Below are 18,279 nucleotides of genomic sequence, written 5' to 3' on the forward strand. Positions count from 1 at the left end.
AGAGAAGTAACAACATTGGGTTTATGTTTCGATAGGCATAATGAAGGGAATGTCTTCATTTTTTGGTAACAGGCTGTCAACGCACTCCAGTTTCAGTCAGACATTCACTAAAAAATGATCGCAAAGACCGTGTTTGTTGCTAGTAACCTACAAACAAAAGTGCTTTATTTTCAATGCATGGCCAGGTGAACGAGGAAACAGCCTGATGGTTAGTTGATTGGAGTGACGTCACAAGTGAGAGGTGTTAAAAAGAGCACATTTATCAGACTTCGTCAACAAGACGTTGAGGTTAAAGAAGATAATGGCGACCATTCGGGAAAGAGCCGCTGCCTTAAATATCATGGGGAAGTTGTACAGTCCTACGCATCTTCCTCAAGGTATACTTAGCATCTCCAAAAGCCTCAGGCGTTTTAGATCCCCTAATTTTTACCAGGCCTATTATTTCCTTGTTGGCCATGGGGTTAAACATTTACATGATCACCTTCTGTTGAAGATTTTAAAGATAAGGGCAAATCTTTTTGGTCAGTCACCCTTCTCATGGTTCATACATTTTTTTCAGACTCTAAAATGGGCAACACTGTGCAACCACTCTCATGGAGCACTGTTATATCCCATCTTCAAGAGCAAGTTCAAATGGAGCGACGGTGGCGTCATCTCAGAGCCCACAAAAACTGCTTTGTAGGATCTGCTGCAGTTGATGCCATTCAGACTCATGTCCAGAACAATTATTTTGGAGGCCTAGATTTCCCTCGAGCTAAGGCCGTGCGTGTTTGCCAAGCCCTTATGGACTGTGAGGTGATTGAGGCAGTGGGGAAAAGAGTGTTTGGCAAGGAGAAAAAACATACCTTTCAAGATACCAACTGCAGCCTTTACAGATTTGTGAGCACTGAGAATGCTGTATTGGATAAGCTTGACAAGCAAGTTATTTCACCCTTCGCACAAAAGAGTTTTCATATGCCTGACACAGGGTATGTTATTTTGTTATTCTGTTTAAACATTGTCTTGAAATATGAAGTTCTCCATTTGAATACTGTACTTTTTTCCCTTTTCTTTTTAATTAACTAAAGGGAGATGAAGGTGCTTTGTCATAGCACACCTGTGAGGTCAATCACCACTCTAGGAGGCTATATGAAAAAGGACACAATGCCGCGCAGCCCTCAAGCCAGAAATAATGCTTTGTCACAATCATGTAAGTTCCATTATGTTTGTTATGCCTGCCTCCAACAAGTTGAAACATGTTTTTACTTTATAGCCACAACACCCAATGGTTTTTGTATACACAACCATACCATGTTGTCTTGGTGATGTTGCTCTCTCTTGATTGCAGTGGTCAGTGAAGTGTGGCAGGAGCAGACATTACTGCGTCTAATGCAGATTATAGACCTGCCATTCCTTGAGAACCTGTTGGAGGCCAAGGAGCGTTCCTGGCAGCAGTCCTCTAGCTTGGATGAGAATGATGATGAAGAGGCACTGCACAGGAGCAGCTTCCTTGACCGGGAGATTATGCAGGCCTTTAGGGACTCACAGTATGTTGATTTTTATTTTCAATGCACTTAAAGGTCTCATTGACTCTCATTTTCCAGGTAATATTGTTTTCTAATTGCCATCAGTCCCCTTTGTGTGTATGCACTTGAAACAGTTTTTTTTCTTTTCGTTTTAGAGACTACTTGGTGAATGACTTCTTGATGTGTTTGAATGTAGGACTGATGCATGGCTGTCAGCAGCACTAGACTGCATTGGGTTTCTGCCAGACCAGGTGGTGGTTGAGGTGAGCCGTGAACTACCCATAACCCATGATGAGTTGAACAAGAGTATCGACATGGAACAGTGCAAGCTTCTGCTTTTTGATGTTCTTGCCAAACACTACAGCCAACCTGACTACTCTCCCCTGCTTGGTGACCACATGGGAGATGTCTACGCTGTTATCACAGAACATCTTGGTGAGTTTTTGTGGTGGACTTACTATAGAAATATCCAGAGTGCTCGTCCTTATTCCAAATGATTACGATAGTTGCTGAGCAAAAACTTTCAGCCCAGGAAGTTGTTGAATCACTTGAGCTATGAAACGGACTGTTCACATTTGTGGTCACATCTGAATTAACCTATTTCATATTGAAAGCCTATTACATATTTAAATTGTTTTAAAGATGTTCCTTTTTTTCTAAAGATTACCACATCTTTTTTAAAGGATGCTTATGGGAGTTTTGCTTTAGAACAATTTTACCAGCAGGGGGTTGCTAACTGAAGTTAACTTGAATGTGCCAATGATTGCAACCTCTTGTACACTATATTGTCAAAAGTATTGGATCACCTGCCTTGACTTATGTATATGAACTTAAGTGACATCCCATTCTTAATCCATAGGGTTTAATATGACGTTGGTCCAGCCTTTGCAGCTACAGCAGCTACAACTCTTCTGAGAAGGCTTTCCACAAGGTTTAGGAGTGTTTATGGGAATTTTTGACCATTCTTCCAGAAGCGCGTTTGTGAGGTTGTACACTAATGTTGTAATGTTGTCCAAAATCTCTTAAGCATTCAGAGTTCCTTTCACTGGAACTAAGGGGCCAAGCCCAGCTCCTGAAAAACAACCCCACACCATAACCCCCCTCCACCAAACTTTACACTTGGCACAATGAAGTCAGACAAGTACGACAGAGTTTGGTGTGGATGAACTTGACTGGCCTGCAGAAAGCCTTCCCAGAAGAGTTCAAGCTGCTATAGCTGAGGGTGGACCGACGTCATATTAAACCCTATGGATTAAGAATGGGATGCCACTTAAATTCATATGCAAGTCAATCAATACGTTTGGCAATAGTGTATGTGGCACTTGTCTTTATTGCATTTTGCAATATGCTTTTGATGTATAGAAAATGGGAATCTCAAACTGGCTCTCGAGGCCATTCAACTTTGTTTGAAGCTCCTGCCTGTGGACCAGCGGGAGCAACTCCAACAATTACTTGTCTTCATGGCTTTGGCTGCTAACCCACAAGCCAAGAGGTTGCATAAGGAGGTAAGGAAGTTGACTTCACTCAGGTTTCCAGAGTCCATGAAGTGTCATTTCAATTCGATTAATCCAGATTCTGTGCCTGTAATGTTTCATTCTCTGAATGCATTTAATGATTGTAATGTACATTCTTAACAAAATTCAGTTGGAGAACCGAATGATTGTGAAAAAGACATTTTCCAAGGCAATCATTAACCACAGATGTCTGTCAAAGGACAAAGCTTATGTCTTGGTCCTCTTCATTATGGACAACCATTCTATAGTTTTCCAGGTACCTTTCTTAAATTCTGTCTGTAGTTGCGATTGATGATGATGATTATTATAATGATGAACATGAACTCTGCAGATCCCAGGATCTTTTCACAAGCTAGTTAGTGAAAAACTAGCTGATATTCAACAAGGACAGATAGACACATCTTCAGGTAATAAACTTTTTTTCTTTAGGCTATTCATTATTGCCTGTCAGTTTTTGGCTTTACCATTCTGTCTTCTTGCCTCCACCTTCAAGGTCCTACTTTCTGCCATGGTTATCCAGAATATGTTGGACAATCAACAAATGTTGAGTTACTTGGGTTACTCAGGACCATTGACGAGGACCCAAAATATACACTCAAAGATAAAAAGCGCCTGTTTGCCAAATTTTATCAAGGTCATCCAGAAATATTTGCTCAATATTTTGGGCCAAGACTGTCTAGCATAATCAGTGCCCTGTAAAGACACTGACATTGAAACAAATAAAATGTGTTTTATATATTTTTAAAATATACTTTTATGTATTTATTTTATTTCCTGGTTATTGTATAATATATTGTAATAGCTGGACAAATAACTTATGATTTGTGCTGTCATCATTCTTCCATTTTCACTATATAGGCCTATGAAGTTCACCATGTCAAGGCAACTAAGCAAATAAACAATTTAATCAAAATTATAGCCTACTTAGTTCATTTAATGTCAATACTGCGAAATATTGCAAATGCTTGAAATGTTGCAGAAATCCATCCAGCTTTTTCACGTAGGTGGGGCAAAAGTCTAGCCGGTATTTTTAGTATTTTGGGAACTGTAGTTCTTAATTCTCCCAGGTTACTAACCAATCCTTGTTCAAAAACTACAACGTCGCACTATTCAAGACTTCCGTAAATATAACAGCTAAACGCGAGGTAGTGTTCTAACAAGCTAACGTCAGCTAGCAAACCATGTACTTTGGCTGGACATATTGTCTTTAGAAACAACGTTGACGTTCCTCTCGCATACTTGCGCTGCCTCGTGGATTCCCATTACGCCTAGAATTAATCAGGTAATGTAGTTGCAATGTGTCCGTGATAACCGCATTTTCATGGAAACATCGGGTAGCCAACTCATGATGTTTGATAACGTGTAACGTTAGCGGTGTGGCATAACTAATGGAGCCATAACGTATTCCCTCTATGGCCAATATGAATTATACTGAATTATGTCAATTAATGTGGTAGGCTACGTATGCCATCGTTAGCGTTACTTGTTATAATAAACCTTCACCAAAGTGTGGCCTTAGCAAATTCATAACGCTTCTGGCAAGCGTAGCCTAACGTTACGCGATGTTGCCGTTTGCTAATATGTTAGACACTTAACGTTAAGTTGTGAATGAATATGATTGGTTTCGATGATCTCTCCACAGTGCAGGCCTGAGACATTGGCCAATTTTAAGTATTACACTTGTTTGGTTGTAGTTGTCACAGCCTTTTGCCCAGGGAATTGAGTTAGCGGTTACGCAATAACAAAGAAGATGCTAGAGCTTTACTCAGTGATGATGATCTAGTGCCTGTCTCCAGAGCCAGTCTCTTTGCAGTGCTCGCCAGTGTTTTCCTTTGTTTTGTCGGTCATGATGACATGGCATTTCTATTCAAATCCTTAACTTTTCTACAGTGTGATGGTGAATAGTAAAAAAAAAAAGTAAATAGTAGTACCCAATCGATACTGGGACGGATCTTTTCCGCATCTGCCAAACGAGCCGGCCCGAAGCCGCAAAATGCATTTGGACCAGTCCAAACGAACATCTGCCCGGTTTCAAACACATGATCTTGGATGATGTTGAGTGATGGAAACTGACCCGGGCCAAATTTGTGGACTAGTTAACAACACTGCGTGTATTTAGAATGTTAAATTATCTCTCTATCTGGTGTGGATCTGGCCCACAGTTAGAAACTGTATGTGAGCTACAGACAAATGCTTTCATCTATCATGACATATCTGGGTTAAAGTCTTTTTAATCCTTTAGATCAGGTGTGTCAGCCAGCCGCCAGCAGGTTTCATATGGCGCCCCCAGATGTTTTGGGTAGGAAGGGGAAATTAGGACATGATGTAGTTATTTTCAATGTAGTTATTATCATTAGCTCTACAAACTATCCTCAGGAATGGAGATGCTGAAAAAACTGATTTGGAAGGACCAGTATATGACAGCAATACATGATTTGTACTTGTTTGCTCATAATATGTGATTATAGTAAAGGAGTATATCATCAAACAACAATCTGTTACCCACACAGAAAAATGATAATGACCGTGACAATGACGGCCCCCACGAGGTCTCATTCCAACAAATCTGGCCCATTGCCTAATATGAGTCTGACACCCCTGCTTTAAATGGTACAAGGAACAGTATGTGACTCCTTAGGTGGGGATGGATGTTGATACAATGTTTTAATTATTTGAGTGTTATTGCCAGGTTTTAGAATCAATTCAGCGCTGAGTGCAAAATGCCAAAGGACTGCAATCAGCCCCCAAATGAAGAAGATAAGCCAACTGATTCAGGAAACTCCGGGAATGTTACAGACAAGACTGATGCTCCTGAAGAGCTTGTACAGAAACGAATGAGGAGAAACACCCCAAGTCCACACAGAATTAATCCTCAGTGTAAGTATAGTCCAGTCATTTTGTCACTTCTATAATTGGCACTACAGGAGATACATTTCTGATGTGCTTTTCATCATTCCATATTTCGATATTCCATATTTCATCATTCCATATTTAGCCTAAGTGTGCTGTGTTTGCAGTAACAACAAGAACAAAATAAGGATGGACTTATCATACTGTTATATAGCCTCATCTCAGACCAAAACTGTGAGATGCTTTCAATTATACTACTACACTACTGTAAGGATAGTAGGTTGTAGTAGTCCACTGATCAAATGTGTGTTTAACATTTTGTAGGTGTTAACTTCATCTGTCCTCTGTCATTCATTCACTATTCTGGACTTTTAACTGAATGGAAATGACATGACATGATGTCCACTGTTTTTTTTTTTTATAGCAAGCCCTCCCATGTTTGTATCTGTTGAGGAGCTCATGGAGACTGCCAAAGGAGTCACTAACATGGCACTTGCTCACGAGATCGTAGTGAATGGAACCTTCCAAGTGAAACCCCCTGAACCAGCTGAAGGAACGTGAGTGTCGTGAATAGACCAAGTTGTATGTAATTGTTTTACATATTAACCATCCCAGCTTTCCCCCCCTCTTTTTTCAGTTAAATGAGTAGGCTTTGCGACTCAAGACTGTGACTGATGAGAGAGCCAAGCAGCTTGTCATTCATTCATTCTTTTTTTTCCTTGGGGTGCAATCAAGTAAACACTCAGTGCTGTTTGTGATATGAAAACCAATTACTTTATTTCCAGCTTGGAAAAAAGAGTAAAAGACATCATGCACAAGGCATTCTGGGATTGTCTTGAAACACAGCTGAATCAAGATCCTCCAATGTATGATCATGCAATCAAGCTGGTCGGAGAGATCAAAGAGGTAGGAGTATACATGCAAAATCCTTCTGCCACTTCTGTGCTTTATAGTACTGTATATTTACTTCAGTGTTGCAACAAAAGAAGGTAGATTGTGGTTGGTTTTCCGCAAGTCTTGCACACTGTCAAAGACTCTAGACTCAACTGTAGACACACACTGAACATACCCAGTTCCGTAGAGAAGGTTAAGCTGTGTTTCTCTCTCCTTTCATACCAGACACTGCTGTCGTTCCTCGTGCCGACCCAGGGCCGTCTGCGGGGACAGATAGAGGAAGTGCTGGATCTGTCGCTCATCCAGCAGCAGGCTGAGAAGGGAGCTCTGGACATCGGCAGAGTGGCTCAGTTCATCATTGGCATGATGGGAGCCTTCTGCGCACCCATGAGAGACGAGGATGTCAAGAAACTGCATGACATCACCGATACTGTACCACTCTTGAAGTACGACAACAGCTTTTGCCTTTTCTCTTAGATTAAGGTGATGGATGGGTTAGTGCATGGCAGATTGTGGAGATTTAAGCCTAGATCTAAGTAGATTAGCCTAAAAATCTAGACGTACCCTAGCGGCAGCAAATGTAATTTGCAGCCAGGGTAGTCTACCAACTCTCCGTTGGCTTGCGAGCTGGAAAAATTAACCTTCGATCAGGCCATCACATCGTGTATAGAGTCGGTAGGCGGGCTTAACATAATATGCATAGCGACTGTTCGGCGTGAATTCCCTGTTACTTGAAAACAAAGAAGATGGATGCTGCTGCTGGCGAACAGTGCGACACGAGTTGGCAAGCTTTTTTAAGTTGGCAAAAGTTTGATCAACTAGCGAACTAGCTCTGCGGGTGGGAAAACGCATGGGACTCATGAGTTGTAGCGCTATCATATTGCGTGCAGAGGAAATTTGAAAGTCAACCGTTTATCCCACCCCTCGGACTGAGCACTGCGAATGGTGAGTCCCCAGACCCTACAACTTGATGTGGGTCTGGCTCGTCAGGCTAGCAGTAGATGCCTTCAAATTTAGAATTACATTAGAAGGGTTTTCGGAGAGCACACTCAGTGCTCCACCAAGGCCAAATGCCTATATATATACATATATAGTATAAGTATATATACTCTTTTGATCCTGTGAGGGAAATTTGGTCTCTGCATTTATCCCAATCTGTGAATTAGTAAAACACACTCAGCACACAGTGAGAGGTGAAGCACACACTAATCCCGGCGCAGTGAGCTGCCTGCAACAACAGCGGCACTCGGGGAGCAGTGAGGGGTTAGGTGCCTTGCTCAAGGGCACTTCAGCCGTGCCTACTGGCCGGGGTTCGAACCGGCAACCCTTCGGTTACAAGTCCGAAGCGCTAACCAGTAGGCCATGGCTGCCTTATATATATTAATATTTTTGAATCCGCCTTATGATTAGGATCTGCTCCAAATTATCATTATCATGCTACATCCCCCACCAAGTTTCTTTTTTGCGTAATCCTGCTGAGACAGACAGATGAGCAGGCAGTAAAACAAAAGACACAGAAAACATGACCTGGACAGATGTAATAAAGGAGGTTATGTAATTGTACACAACTTTGTCCAGGCTAAATTAATGATCTGCTAGTTAAGCTTGAAAATAAATGGAAGTCATTTTTTACATTAGTATTATTTTTCATGTGGACATGTGCCTGTATATGAGATTTCTTGGTGCTTAACAGAAGATATGTTCATATTCCAGGGCTATATTTTTAGTTCTGGACAAAATGAAGATCGACATGGCCAATTTTGCCGTCAGAAGCATCCGTCCACAGCTACTACAGCACTCCGTTGAGTATGAGAGGAAGAAATTTCAGGAGTTCCTTGAAAAACAGCCAAGTAAGCTGCATGACATTAATAGCTGGGGCATCCCCACCATATCAGGCCTAATTGACTAGAGTGGCTTGCCAACAGCACAGTAGTGAGTGGCACATTAACAGAGTGAGACTGCCTGCTTTTCAGATGCTTTGGATTTTACCAGGAAATGGCTTGAGGATTCAGCAAATGCACTGAGAAGTACAAGAGAGGAGCAAAGTGATGTGGCAGGGGCAAGACTCCCAAGCCTTCAGCCCCTATCTGTACACAACCATGCTTACTTGAGCCTGCTCAAGTGGGACCACTCTGCTTCCCCCTTCCCTGAGGTGAGTACCAGTAATACCTGCAAACATTTTAAAATGCGGTATCGAATAAAATCTGTATGGAAAAAGAAAAAAAAAAAAACTGTTATTTAAATAAGGAAACAAAAGGACTCAATGGGTCCTCTGTCTTGTCCTCATTCTCCTGACTCACTCGTGCTCTCTCATTGATCCTCATCTGTACATCGTGCATGAAGACAATGCTCATGGACCAGGCCCGATTCCAAGAGATGCAGCTGGAATTGGAGCAGATCACCACAGTGGCATCAGTGCTGTTGATCGTATACAATAGCGCTGGGGAGGCCATCTCGGGCCTGCCAGGCCTCATGGACCGTCTGAAGAATACTGTCAGAGTGCTGTTAGCTGAGAGGCATACACCGTAAGTCAGCAGCATATTCGTAAAGACATGCAGTTTGACACGGGCATCTTGCCTTGAACAGAATGGTCTTGTGGGCATCGGTGACATGCTCGTAAGTGATTTCATACTGATGTCTTTGTTTTACAGCTCATTCAATGCAGAGGAGGCCTTTGCAACCATAGGGGAACGGATGTGTGTGGAGCTGGAGGAATGCTTGTCAAAGCATGCTTTCTCTCCTTTCCCCAGCGACCGGCAAAATGCTTTGAAAGGCCAGATTGCTGCAGTCAACAGCCCTGACAACCCTATTTTGAAGCTTATAGGTGCGCATATGCTTGTGTTTATTGACTAAAAAGTATGACAGATTTTCAAAAAATATGAAAACCTAATATAATGCACACTGTATTTCCTGCTTTATTTCTTGTTTCATATGTACAGTACGTCTTTTACACCTGACTCTCTCCACAGACTCTCGCATACAGACCTACCTGCTGGCTTTTTTGGAGTCCAGTCCCCACAGGAGTCCTGTAGCCTTGCCGGGGGGGCTTGCGCCCATTAGTAAAGAGCTGGAAGATATTGTGGTCCGGCTTGGGCGTCTGGTAAACTTCAACAAGCTGGTCTACTCTCCTCACTACCAGGATCTCCTACAGGACATCTTGAAAGATAAGGAAGATGCTAAAGTTGAGACCTGAGTGTGAGCCCTTCACTTATATCTCATTAGCTTGGCTTTCCCTTAAGCTATACTGTAGGCATGCAGTCCTGCCAGTGTGACCGCAAAAATATGAAATAAAGAAACACTCCTGCATTACCTACTCCTAACATTTACTCTTGATGTATAATGCACTCGCAAACAAAATGGACGGTTGGAAATTAACCATCCTTCTTCTTGCTTTTTTTAAGTATCTTTTGAATTTTTGGGGGGATTTTCTGGCGAATAGATTTGTATTCGATAGGAAGAGGTTTAAAAGGGGAGAAGACGTATTAGGTATTGACTTTTTTGACTGGTGCCTTAGCGTGCTTTGCTGTTGCCCATCTTCTGTTTATTATTGTCTTTCTATGCCATTAGAGATAACACAATTCACTAAATGTTATCAACTTGTATGTGAAATGCACCCACAGACTCTGATGGTATTCATTATTCCAGTATTCCTGTTACTCTGTGCCCACCTCACATTGTCTTTGTAAGTGTATTTGTGGTCAGACTGTGCCGTATTATTGGGCTACTGGGAAAGACATGCATTCTGTTGCACAGCATTCGTATTTAGGATGGGAATTATTCTGTACAAGAACATGACTTAGGCCATGGGCAGATGTAATTAATCAGTCATATTATTTCGCCAATCCTGTTGTCAAACTGGAATGACTGAAATGCTTGTGTTTAGGTCAACACAAGGTCAAAATATTTTATCTTGACTTTTAAACCATATTTTATACTCCTGGAGTGTAATTCTGGAATGTGTTGTTTTGCACTTGTTATTTATAGATTAACCTTTTATTATTGAGTGAGCACTGTGTGCTACCTTTATTTGACTAGTTTCTTAATATCGCCATTCCCCAACATTTATCACTGCAATAATACAAACATGGTATTTAAACTGAACGCATCCTCCAAATAAATATGTCTGCAAAAGTTGTCTAAATTTGTCTGATATTTTGTAAATGTAGGCTACCTTTTTTAGGATTGCTGGGTCTAAATTTGCAAGATAATGTGCAGTTCATATTTTGAACACTAGATGGAAACCAAGCACACACAACAAGACATGCAGTGTGAGTCGCAATCTCTTATCATTCATCGATTTATGAATGTTTTCACTTTTCATGCTTATAATTCTGGCCCATATGCAAGTTCGTCAATAAAGAGGATCGAGTTTCGATATCAGCAATTTGTTAATGTAACAAATTCTGCTAAGCTCTAGACCTGTGTTGTGGGCCAGTAGAACAACTAACAAACAGATTAAATTAATTGTTTATGTGTATGGGGGACCATCAAGCAGTATAGGCGACTATTGATATTTAGGCTTTGTAATGTTTGTAATGCAATGTTCTCAGGCTACCAGGTACCAAATTCGGCAGATATCATATTCGCTGTTTTTAATCACACTAACTGAAATACGCGAGCAGAAATTCTGAGACTATAACTGAGCACGTCTATTTTCATACACATGCTACGTCTGTCAACATTTGTTCGCAACAGTTGGCTTTGGGACTACTCCACACACCTGTTGCCCCTTCTGTCACATCTCATTCCGAAATGGGACAACATAGTTCGAAGCGTTTGCTCAAAATACTACCTGTGTAGAATATGACGCACAACCCGCGTTATATTGCAGCCTAAAAACTTGACGTGGTATGCTGATTCTGCAGCTACGCTTCTCAGTGAAGTTGGGTGGGAACAAGATGTTATCTTGGGTGGGAGCAGCGCTAAAGTTATTGGGCGGAACGTGGCGTGCGTGCTAGTAGCTGTAGCTACCTAGTCAGTCAGCAACCAAACCAGCGACGCTGTCTGAACATTAACCAGGGAAGTGGTAGGCGACAGCGGACGGAGGATTGTGTTTGGGCTGTCAGTCTTTTCAGGGTGTAATTATGGGGCTTTTCTCCCCACCAGGACAAACTGGAAGAACATAGTTCCAAACCAGGGGTCTTTAACTACAGCATGGGCTCTGTGATTATTCTACTCAAAACTAAAGATGCGAGTTAAACGAAGTTAGAAATGTGTGGGGTTAGGATTTTGTCGACGCCGATGTCTCCGCTGTTGTCCAGGAGGACAAGATGGCAGCAAGGCAGGCGTACTGAGCATGGTGCGGGTAAAAATTAACTCTATACCATGTTCGGAGAAGACTGGAGTTCAGATCATCGTAACGGCCTGTGAAGGTACGTAGTTTATCATCAAACTCATGTAGAATAATGAATACCGTGAAAGGAGGTTATAGATTGTGGCTTAGTGCATTTTCCGTTTTCCTGGACCACAAGTTATGACTATCCAGCTAACGTTAGCTTGCTGGCTGGCCAACTGTCTGTGAAGTTGTTAAAATTGGTTATTTTACCGGAAGCAAACGTAACAAGCGAGTGGTTTATGTTGTGAACGAAGAAGTAGTTGTAAGGATTGTGTCCATATTTATTAACATATATTGGTAGCAAATGAAGGCCTGCTATCGTAACGTTAGCACTTTCAGTCGAAAACTGAGGCTACGCAGTTAAGTAGCTAGCAAGATAGGAAAGCTAAGTCAAGATGTTAACGTTACTAGGTAACCTTAGCCACTTGGATGAGTTATGTTATGACAAGAATGGTGTCAACACCTCTGTTGTTTTGGATGTCACATGTGATTCGAGATTAGGCAGTCAACAGATAACTGGTATTTGATTGATATCATATGCTGTCGATGCTTTTCATAATTCTTCATTGTAACGTTAACATGGCCAACTACATCATCCAGCGAGCTATGTGTGGTTAGCTAGCTATTCTGTCGATAATGTTAGCTAGTTAAGTTCACCAAATGCATCAGGGTAAACCACTTCAAACGTGTATTGGGCTTAGGGACATACAGTTGTTTGCCCAGTTAGATGCATGTAACTAGAGATTAGAGTCATGTACACCCAGGCAGTTGACTTGGCCTTTCTTACTGTTATTTTTGAAGGGTCGTTTTTGAAACCACCTGTTCCGTTATGCCTTTCAAAAATGATCTCGTGTGTACAGGTGACCGTGACACCAGTGGGTTTGGTTAATCTTCGCAAACTGAAGATGCAAACTGTAACGTTAAATGACTGCCTCAGCTGACTATTGCCGCACTTGCCTTTAAATGTTTAACAAACTCCTTAGGTGACATTGTTTGGCTGAGAAAAAGCTTTAGTTCTGCAAAAGCTCGATAGGTTCTGCAAACAACCCTGACAACACAATTGAATGTCCTATGTTATGCAATGCTTTAAAATGTTATCTAAGTAATTCGCATCGAAAATGACAGGATATTCCAACTCTACATATCACTGCTTGTGGTTGTGGGTTTCAACTTCTTATGATAAACTAATAGCTTTAAAATGCTATCATTACTGTGATTAAAACAGTTATCCGCAACTGAGGTGATATGCAGCGTTCTGGATTGTTTTTATTTTGTCAAGACTCTCTCACTGGTGACCTAGAATGCCAGTAATTGGAAAGGAATGACATTAGGCCTACTTGCTCTCAGTGCCTCAGCTTGTGGAATTATTTTCAATGACTCAATTCAGTTAATTTTAGTGTGATGTGCAAATCAGAAAGATTTGAATATGTAATTTGTTGACTTTTGAGTCATGACACTTTTTACATGCCTTGCACTGTGCTTTTCCCTGTTCCTCTGTCATGAGCACAGCATGTTCTACACTGAAGAACTGTTCTGTACTCACTGTACTCTGAATGAGGAATTGTCTGAAAACTGTTCCTCATGGTGGGTTGTGGAACTTTAGGCTACTATAACTGTTGATGTAATTAAGCAGATTTCTTGAGAGTGTTTTGGTGAGAAACAAAGCTGTATTGCCAGTTGCCACCTTGTTTCTGCTTTTTTGAAGTTAGATGTTAAACACAGCTTATTTGTCTTTGTTTTTTTTTTTTCAGGTATGGCCTCACAGGTTTTGGTGTACCCACCACACTTTTATCAAACCCAGACAAGTGCCTTTTGCAATGTGAAGAAACCCAGAGTTGTGCTCAGTCGCTGTGCATACCATGAAAGGATCCTACAAACATATGTGATAGGCGTTAATCTAGACATTGCAACCCCAACTAATATTGTCCCTTGTTCGGAGACTGAAGAGTCAACAACTCGTAAAACCCCAGCAGGGCAGGACTCCTTGCAGGCTGTGCCCCAGAAAGTGGTGCCGAGTGAGTACCTGTCAGCAGCCCTTGACCCCCCTGAAGAAGTTGTTCGCTCACAGGAGGTGGCCTCAGTACAGCAGGGCAGGCCCGAGGGCAGCCGCGGAGAAACTGCAACAGCAGCGGCCGGATCGGACGGAGGAGACAGTGGCCGCAGCAGTGCTGGAGGGGGAGGGCTGACTTGGCAAGGTGAGGAGGAGGACGGCAGCGAAGACTTGGACACAGTTGACAGGCCTGTGAGATGTGGGCTTAAACGTAAAGGTGGGGCTTTCGAGAACAGTACAAGCGCCATGCAGATAGTAGAGGACTGTTCCGCTCTGCCTGCCATGTTGCAAACTAATGTAGGGACCGCAGCCGGAGGGCCAGCAGCAGCAGCAGCAGCGGTGGTGCCCCTTAAAGAGTCTGGGACTGGGAGTGGGGCTGTGACTGGGACAGCAGAGGGGGACTATCAGCTGGTTCAGCATGAGGTGCTCTGCTCCATGAAGAACACCTACGAGGTGCTGGAGTTCCTGGGCCGCGGAACGTTCGGCCAGGTGGTCAAATGCTGGAAGCGCGGGACCAGCGATATTGTGGCCATCAAGATCCTCAAAAACCACCCGTCGTATGCGCGGCAGGGCCAGATCGAGGTGGGCATCCTGGCCCGTCTGAGCAGGGAGAACGCAGAGGAGCACAACCTGGTGCGAGCCTTCGAGTGCTTCCAGCACCGCAGCCACACCTGTCTGGTGTTCGAGATGCTGGAGCAGAACTTGTACGACTTCCTGAAGCAGAACAAGTTCAGCCCGTTGCCACTGAAGGTTATCCGGCCTGTGCTGCAGCAGGTGGCCACGGCGCTGAAAAAGCTCAAGAGCTTGGGCCTCATCCACGCTGACCTCAAGCCTGAGAACATCATGTTGGTGGACCCAGTGCGGCAGCCGTACAAAGTCAAAGTCATTGACTTTGGCTCAGCCAGCCATGTCTCTAAAGCTGTTTGCTCTACATACCTGCAGTCCCGATATTACAGGTAAGAATGGCAATCCTCTTTGTTCTTTACATTTCCAAAACTTTTTTTGTGCATGGTTGTGTGATAATAAGGATAGACAATCCACAGAAATGTTCTTGTAAATCTGTATCCTTGCTTAAAAATAGCCTAAAGGTTTTGAAATTAAATAATTAACTGTGGGTCTGTTAGATTTTATTATTTTTGCTAAATAATAAAATCAAAATAAACATGCTAAGACTACGTAGGCCCATGTTCTGTGTAGTCAAGGACACACTATGAAAACAGGGGGCCTTTAATCACCTTCTGATTCTGAGCAAGTGCCTTCTCACAGTCGCAGTGGTTTTAGCAAAGCGGTTACACCCAAAACTATTCTTTTACACAAACTGCCTAAGGAGCAGACATGTTTACCTGAACAGAATAGCTTTATTGGCATTCTTGTCTTGGTATGCAAAAGAAGAGTTCACAGAGCCTAGCCGCAATCTGAAGTTCATGTGGAAAGCATAATGGGGACCCTGCTCGCTATTCCAAGGCACATTGGCCCTGACATAGCCACGCTCTGCCCCCAGGGCTCTGACAACGTTTATGACCAAGTTGCCAGTGGAACTGTGTAAAAGTCATGTCTCAGCTAGTTGGCTTTCCCAGTGTGGCTGTTTGTGTGTGTTTTACATAATTGAAGAAATTGTGTTTGAGCGAAGCAATTTGCAGTTGAACCTGGTTGTGACATGATGAGAGCCAGGAAGAGTAGCACAGGGCCGACATTCTCCCCTTCCTGTTTCTACTGCTTCATCTATTCTGTAATCAGAGTTCCTTTGCAATCGAGGCTAACATTCACTATTTAAAGCAGCGTTATGAAATATTTTGTCTGAAACTAGCAAGCTTGCTAACTACAAAGCATACAAAACCATTCAGATGTCGCCAACAGTCTAGTTGGCACTTGTAAGAACTTGCCAATGTGTGAACTGGGGTCTTCTGGCATGACAACAGAACAACAGTGCATAGTCTGCAGGGGTCTTGGGAACAACTGGTATGTTTGTAACCTTCGCATGACCATGTACCATCAAAATTAATTTGAAGAGACCAAAATTGGCCTAGTTGTCTACAGAAAGTGGCTAATGTTTTGCATAGTGTTACGTTGCAAACATTGTGCTCTAGGACAAGTGTTCTTGCACCATCAAGCCTACTGAGGCACAACAAAACCCAGAAACGCCACTTCCTCCCCTCAACTCCCCATTCTCTGTTAGTCGGCATTTGGTTTGACTAAGCTTGAGAGGACATTATGTAATGCTGCAGTGAAGTGTAAGGTTAGGTGTTGCGAGTGTGCTCACTGACATGAATGTGATTGGGTAACCAGGGGGAAGCAGATAACAGGAACAGAATAAGTTGAAAGGTTGTGTAGAAATGACCGACCATTTCAGCTTCTCCTCAATAAAATATTCTTATGTTTATACAAAAGGGCTAGGTGTTCTAACAGCCTCTGTTGGTCTGTATAGGTCAGTTAGTGGCAACAAGACAAGGAAAATCATATGGCTTTAATTGACTTAGTTGTTTAAAATTAACTTTTGTTGTCATCTTCAGCCATTGCATTTAAAAACAAAAAAAGTTTTTAGAAAATAATTTTGATTTTATGCTATCATCAACATTTTGTCTCCGCATAGCTCTCGGTAATTTAAATCTTTTTGCTTGTTTTTGCCTGCCTGAAGGTCAGTGTTATGTCCTGACTGATAAAGATCAGCGGGGGTTAAGGGTTGGCATGTTCAGTAAGGCAGCCTTCTGCTTCATAGCTCCCAGACTTCTCAGTGTGAGGCTCAGAGGGCCGTAGACCAAACACGGTGTAATTCCAGCCAGACAAAGTCTGTGGCTGTTTTTTTTTTTTTCCTCCCCACATTGTCGCCTTTGCCAGCAGTCTCCAATTCCATAAGCCACAGATGGCACAGAACTTCTTTTTTGACAAATGGGCTTCTTAAGGCTTTCTTCATGAGCCTTGATTAAATATGAGCTTGTTCCACGGATAGTAGCCTATTATCTCATGTTGCTTGCACACATGTCTGTCGATACAGTAGGGGAATTTAGGGTTTTGCTGGGTTCCTTTAGCCTTGAAATCTAGACGCACCCTAGCGGCAACAAATTACATTTGCTTCCAGGGCTAGTCTAGCAACTCTCCGTTGGCTTGTGAGCTCGAAAAATTAAACTTCTATCAGGCCTATCAAATCGTGTATGGAGTCGTTAGGCGGCTTAACATAATGATTGATGGCAGAGTTGCAACGGGTTGGCTTGAATTCCCTGCTACTTGAAAACAAAGAAGATGGATGTTGCTGTTGACGAACGAGTGTGACACGAGTTAAGCTTTTTTTAAGTTGGCAAAAGTTTGACCTAGCCAACTAGCTCCGCTGGTGGGAAAACGCATGGGACTCATAGCGCTGTCCTATTGCGTGCAGAGGGAATTTGAAAGACAACTGATTATCCCGCCCCTCGGACTGAGCACTGCGAACGGTGAGTGCCCAGACCCTACATTTTAATGTGGGTCTGGCTCGTCAGGCTAGGGTTCCTCTTGAAAGACTTGCATCAAATTTGCCTGTTTGGGAAGCCTTTTCCACTTGTGTACTTTTAATGTGCCGACAGAGAAGTAGGCTACATCCTTTTCCTGACAAGTTGCCTAGCAAGACAAAATTGTGCATGGTTGTGCATTTCAAAGTGAACAGCGAAGGTGGTTTTCAGACTGATATGTCAGCCTATATCTCACTTCTCAGACCTTTCCTCACAACTTGTTTTCAAGTTACACAACTTGCATATGGGTGGTTTAACATGGCCTTTGTTGGCCGGTATCTTAATACAGGTTTCACACACTAGGCTATATGCCAGGGCATTTGAATTTATATCCACATTTTCATTTATTCACATTTTCATTATATTTATATTCATATGGGAAATTGGACCATACCTACCTAGCTGCATTTACATATAGTCTATTCACTAAGCTAATGGTCTCGAATGCTTAGCCAAACATTTTCTGGAAAAAACAATCTATCTAATCCACATAGGATTTGAATTTTGGGAATGAGCTTACAGACTCAAGTCAACTTGTGTGTAGACCAATGAAAAGGATTAACCTGGAAAAATCCAAACTCATTCACAAAGTGAATAGAGTCTGGTGACTCATGATCGGGATTCGTTTTCCAACACTTGCATTGTAGCGGGC

The 18,279-nt window shown here is 42.4% G+C and overlaps 3 protein-coding genes across 4 annotated transcripts in view; all 3 read left to right on the forward strand.

Moving 5' to 3' along the window:
* Positions 1 to 567: 567 nt before the first annotated feature.
* Positions 568 to 3,718, forward strand: LOC143109991 (DEP domain-containing protein 7-like). Its single transcript, XM_076272809.1, has 7 exons — positions 568 to 790; positions 1,328 to 1,526; positions 1,702 to 1,940; positions 2,868 to 3,010; positions 3,150 to 3,275; positions 3,351 to 3,426; positions 3,513 to 3,718. The coding sequence occupies exons 1-7, from the start codon at positions 568 to 570 to the stop codon at positions 3,716 to 3,718; spliced, it is 1,212 nt and encodes a 403-aa protein (XP_076128924.1).
* A 441-nt stretch (positions 3,719 to 4,159) lies between these two features.
* On the forward strand, positions 4,160 to 10,894 carry tcp11l1 (t-complex 11, testis-specific-like 1). The gene is made up of 10 exons (XM_076263747.1): positions 4,160 to 4,301; positions 5,709 to 5,896; positions 6,294 to 6,426; positions 6,655 to 6,775; positions 6,989 to 7,209; positions 8,477 to 8,613; positions 8,737 to 8,915; positions 9,107 to 9,288; positions 9,415 to 9,587; positions 9,733 to 10,894. The coding sequence occupies exons 2-10, from the start codon at positions 5,740 to 5,742 to the stop codon at positions 9,954 to 9,956; spliced, it is 1,527 nt and encodes a 508-aa protein (XP_076119862.1). The 5' UTR covers positions 4,160 to 4,301; positions 5,709 to 5,739; the 3' UTR covers positions 9,957 to 10,894.
* Positions 10,895 to 11,711: 817 nt separating this feature from the next.
* hipk3a (homeodomain interacting protein kinase 3a) overlaps positions 11,712 to 18,279 on the forward strand; it is a 35,516-nt gene continuing 28,948 nt past the window's right edge. For both annotated transcript variants that reach the window (XM_076263759.1, XM_076263769.1), the window contains exons 1-2: positions 11,712 to 12,135; positions 13,850 to 15,104. In XM_076263759.1, coding sequence (XP_076119874.1) covers positions 12,060 to 12,135; positions 13,850 to 15,104 — 1,331 coding nt within the window. In that variant the 5' untranslated portion in view covers positions 11,712 to 12,059. The remainder of the gene's footprint in view (positions 12,136 to 13,849; positions 15,105 to 18,279) is intronic.

This window comes from Alosa pseudoharengus, unplaced genomic scaffold, assembly GCF_046254945.1.
Source record: "Alosa pseudoharengus isolate Yale_2024_CS ecotype anadromous, Long Island Sound unplaced genomic scaffold, YU_APseudo_1.1 YU_APseudo_1.1_scf_10, whole genome shotgun sequence".
Lineage (NCBI taxonomy): Eukaryota > Metazoa > Chordata > Actinopteri > Clupeiformes > Clupeidae > Alosa > Alosa pseudoharengus.

Coding starts and splice junctions, on each gene's coding strand:
- tcp11l1 (XM_076263747.1), top strand. CDS start 5,740: ATGCCAAAGGACTGCAATCAGCCCCCAAATGAAGAAGATAAGCCAACT. Junction 7,210..8,476: donor GATACTGTACCACTCTTGAA/GTACGACAACAG, acceptor TTCATATTCCAG/GGCTATATTTTTAGTTCTGG. Junction 9,588..9,732: donor CCCTATTTTGAAGCTTATAG/GTGCGCATATGC, acceptor CTCTCTCCACAG/ACTCTCGCATACAGACCTAC.
- LOC143109991 (XM_076272809.1), top strand. CDS start 568: ATGGGCAACACTGTGCAACCACTCTCATGGAGCACTGTTATATCCCAT. Junction 1,527..1,701: donor CAGGCCTTTAGGGACTCACA/GTATGTTGATTT, acceptor GTTTGAATGTAG/GACTGATGCATGGCTGTCAG. Junction 3,276..3,350: donor ACCATTCTATAGTTTTCCAG/GTACCTTTCTTA, acceptor TGAACTCTGCAG/ATCCCAGGATCTTTTCACAA.